General features: G+C 43.1%; 1 protein-coding gene across 1 annotated transcript; it reads left to right on the top strand.

The window, feature by feature from the left end:
* The first annotated feature begins 1,467 nt into the window (after window positions 1-1,467).
* On the top strand, window positions 1,468-1,938 carry LOC121377224 (uncharacterized protein K02A2.6-like). The gene has a single exon (XM_041505133.1). It carries the CDS (start codon window positions 1,468-1,470, stop codon window positions 1,936-1,938), a length of 471 nt encoding a protein of 156 aa, XP_041361067.1.
* The last annotated feature ends 1,931 nt before the right edge of the window (window positions 1,939-3,869 follow it).

Below are 3,869 nucleotides of genomic sequence, written 5' to 3'. Positions count from 1 at the left end.
GGAAGCCGAGCTGAAGAGGATGGAAGAAAACGATGTCATTGCCAGTATCACAGAAGCTACAGAATGGTGTGCTCCATTTGTGCCAGCAACCAAGAAGAATGGAAGTCTCAGAATCTGTGTGGATCTGAAAAGACTGAACGAAGCTGTAGTTCGCGAGAGATACATCCTACCGACATTGGATGACATATCCACGAAGATGGTGGGGGCAAAAGTCTTCTCCAAGTTAGACTTGTCCAACTGCTTCTGGCAATTTGAACTTGAACCAGAGAGTGCAAAGCTAACAACTTTCAAAACTCCATTCGGACGATTCTACTTCAAAAGACTGCCATTTGGAATTACAAGTGCCAGTGAGATTTGTCAACGCAAGATGAAGGAACTTCTCTGCGGAATCGTCGGAGTAGAAGTCTCCACAGATGACATCATCATCTGGGGCAGTTCAACAGAAGAGCATGACTCCAGACTGGACCAGGTCCTCGCAAGAATCAAGTCTTCAGGAATGAAACTGAACAAAGCGAAATGCATCTTCCACCAGGAAAGTGTGGAATTTCTCGGCAACGTGATCACAGGCGAAGGAACCCTACCTGATCCGAAGAAGGTTGTGGCAATCAATGACATGAAAGCTCCGACAAATGTGTCCGAGGTAAAACAGTTTCTTGGTATGGTGAACTTTCTGGGAAAGTATGTGCCAAACCTCTCAGACATCCTTCAGCCGCTAAACAGTCTGCTGAGATCTGATACTGTGTGGACATGGGATCACAGTCAGAAAGAAGCCTTCCAGAACGTGAAGATGCAGATTTCCTCACCACCGAACCTTGCGTTCTACGATGTGACAAAGCCTGTCATCGTGAGTGCAGACGCAAGCAGCTACGGCATCGGAGGGATACTTCTACAAGAACATGGAACAGAGTTGAAGCCTGTTGCCTTTTGCTCTAGAACTCTGAGTGATACGGAAAAGCGTTACGCTCAGATCGAAAAAGAGTGTCTCGCTAGTGTCTGGACTTGTGAGAAATTCCAGAAATATCTCATTGGACTTGAACGCTTTCAGCTGATCACGGACCACAAGCCACTGGTACCCATCATCAACAACAAAGACATCGACCAAGTGCCACCCAGAATACAGAGACTACTCATCAGGATGATGAAGTTCACTCCTGTGGCAGAGCACATGCCTGGCAAGAGTTTGGTTGTCGCTGACACACTATCAAGATTTCCGCTCGGTAAACCAGAATCATCTGAACTGGAGAACGAAGTCAACCTACCCGTGTCTGACGTGAAGCTGGAAAGAATCCGGGAAGCCACAAAAGAGGATCCCGAAATGCACTTGTTGACGTCGTGCATCATTGATGGATGCCGAGCCACAGTCAGAACATAAGAGCGAGCTTGGGGTCATACTACAGAGACAGAAGCCATTTGAGTGTGTGCAACGGACTTGTTACATTCAATGACCGTATTGTGATTCCAAAGGCAATGCGGAAAGAGATCCTGAACTGCCTACATGAAGTACACCAAGGTGTGACCAAGTGCAGAAATCGTGCAAGACATACAGTCTGGTGGCCCGGTGTTGGGAAAGGCATTAAACGTTGCGTGGAATCTTGCGAGTTCTGCCAGAACAACCGACCAGCACATCGCAAAGAACCTCTGAAGACAACACTGCTACCACCTGCACCATGGGAGAAACTTGGGATGGACCTGTGTGAACACCAGGAGAAGCACTTCCTTGTCGTAGTTGACTACTACTACTTTATCGAAATCCTTCAACTGCCATCGACCACCAGCAGAAGTGTAATCCTGAAGTTGCAGTCGGTATTCGCACGGTTTAGAATTCCAAAAGAAGTAGTAAGTGACAACGGACCTCAGTTCTCATCCAAGGACTTCAAGGACTTTAGTGAAAGTTTCACACACTACGAGCAGTCCTCGATTCCTTCAGGCCAATGGTGAAGCTGAAAGAGCTGTCCAAACAGCTAAACTTATCCTGAAACAGAGTGACCCCACTCTAGCCCTGTTGAACTATCGCTCAACTCCTATTGAAGCCACTGGATATAGCCCTGCTCATCTTCTCATGGGAAGACAACTGAGAACCAAACTTCCTTCCCTGCAGCAGAAACTGTATCCAGGGAAAGCAGATCCTGTACAAGTGCAAGAGTCAGACAAAGCAGCCAAGAATGCCTACAGGTACCACTATGACAAACGCCACTCTGCAAGACCGCTCCCAGAACTGAAGCCTGGCGACAAAGTCAAAGTGAAACTGGATATACAGAAAGACTGGAACTATCCCGGTGTGGTGGAGAAAAACTGTACTACTCCACGCTCTTATCTCGTTGCTACACCAAAAGGAGTACTGCGCAGGAACCGCTGCCATCTGATGAAAGTTCCTGACAATGATGAACAAGCCGAACCTGCTCCGGACATCGAGAATCCGCTGCCAGAGACCGAACCAGCAGCTAAGACTTTCTCACCTAATGTTACCACCCCTGAGAGTAGCACCCCGTCGAGAATCACCACCAGATCAGGCCGCGAGGTCAAGGTCCCACTCAGATTCAAAGACAGTTAAACTTCTGATATAAAACACTTTGACATTTAACTAAACTTGTTTATGAGGGGAGATGTCATGATTATAAACATCTACATGTGAACTGTGCGTATCACGTGATACGGCTAATATATGACGTCATACACTTGTACACAAAAGGGTCAATAAACCTTCCACCATCTTGTATACTTGTACGCGTGTCTATGTGATTACGAACTATCGTTACAACATCTATATAATAAGAATGTCAATAATAATACTGTAATTTAAAGTTGTAAAGTGGTACAAATGTCAATAATAATACTGTAATTTAAAGTTTTAAAGTGGTACATTTTCACTGTTGCCATTACATCTATATAATAAGAATGACAATAATAGTACTGTAATTTAAAGTTGTAAAGTGGAACATTTTCACTGTTGCCATTACATCTATATAATAAGAATGACAATAATAGTACTGTAATTTAAAGTTGTAAAGTGGAACATTTTCACTGTTGCCATTACATCTATATAATAAGAACAGGCATCGAAATAAGTCGAGAACGCTCGTTCAGGTTACCGGGAGGTTACCACATGTTAGACAAGTCGAGAACGGTGTTTCATTCTCGACAAAAATTTCAACGAACGGTAGTTTCGTTTCCGAACGTAAACCAGGCAATGCATTCAGGACTTCTGCGTTTCATTATCTCGTCAGGAATTGCATCGATGTTCGCGCGCAAGTCTCTCCGCGTTTAAGCAGCGTCCACTAGATGCATTTATGTCAGCGTTTTGTTTTCTCGTACAAAATTGCACCGATGTTCGTGCGCACTTGTGCAATTGCAAAGCAAGTTTGGCAATCCGCGTTTAAGCAGCGCCCACTAGATAAATTTACTTCCGGATTTCGTTTCTCGTACCGATGTTCGCGCGCACCGTTACAATTTCAGAACGACCGCGTAGTAGTAACAGGAATTCAATTCTAACTTTCATATAGTTGTGGAAACCTATAGGTTACCAGACTATATTTTGTGGTAACCTGTAAATGGGTTACCAGACACAATGCTTATTTCGATGCCTGTAAGAATGACAATAATAATACTGTAATTTAAAGTTGTAAAGTAACAACTTTGCAATTGTTTAATTATTACATTCTATTTGGAAATAAAATAATTATGTTAAATCATAAAAATAATTATCTTAAATCATGCATATATTTTGTAGCCCACATCATAATTATTATTATAATATTAATAACATTTCACACTTGTTAAAATTTATAATTAATATTACCTAAAAATTACATCAACAAAAATTATATTCTGCCCAACCTGCCTCCAGTGAGGTCCCCGCGACATACAAACTG

Source organism: Gigantopelta aegis, chromosome 7 (assembly GCF_016097555.1).
Source record: "Gigantopelta aegis isolate Gae_Host chromosome 7, Gae_host_genome, whole genome shotgun sequence".
NCBI lineage: Eukaryota > Metazoa > Mollusca > Gastropoda > Neomphalida > Peltospiridae > Gigantopelta > Gigantopelta aegis.
The sequence above is the reverse complement of the archived record's forward strand: the minus strand, read 5'-3'. Positions and strand labels throughout refer to the sequence as shown.

Bases quoted from the DNA above. Each gene is read 5' to 3' on its own strand.
- LOC121377224 (XM_041505133.1), top strand. From the start codon at position 1,468: ATGCGGAAAGAGATCCTGAACTGCCTACATGAAGTACACCAAGGTGTG.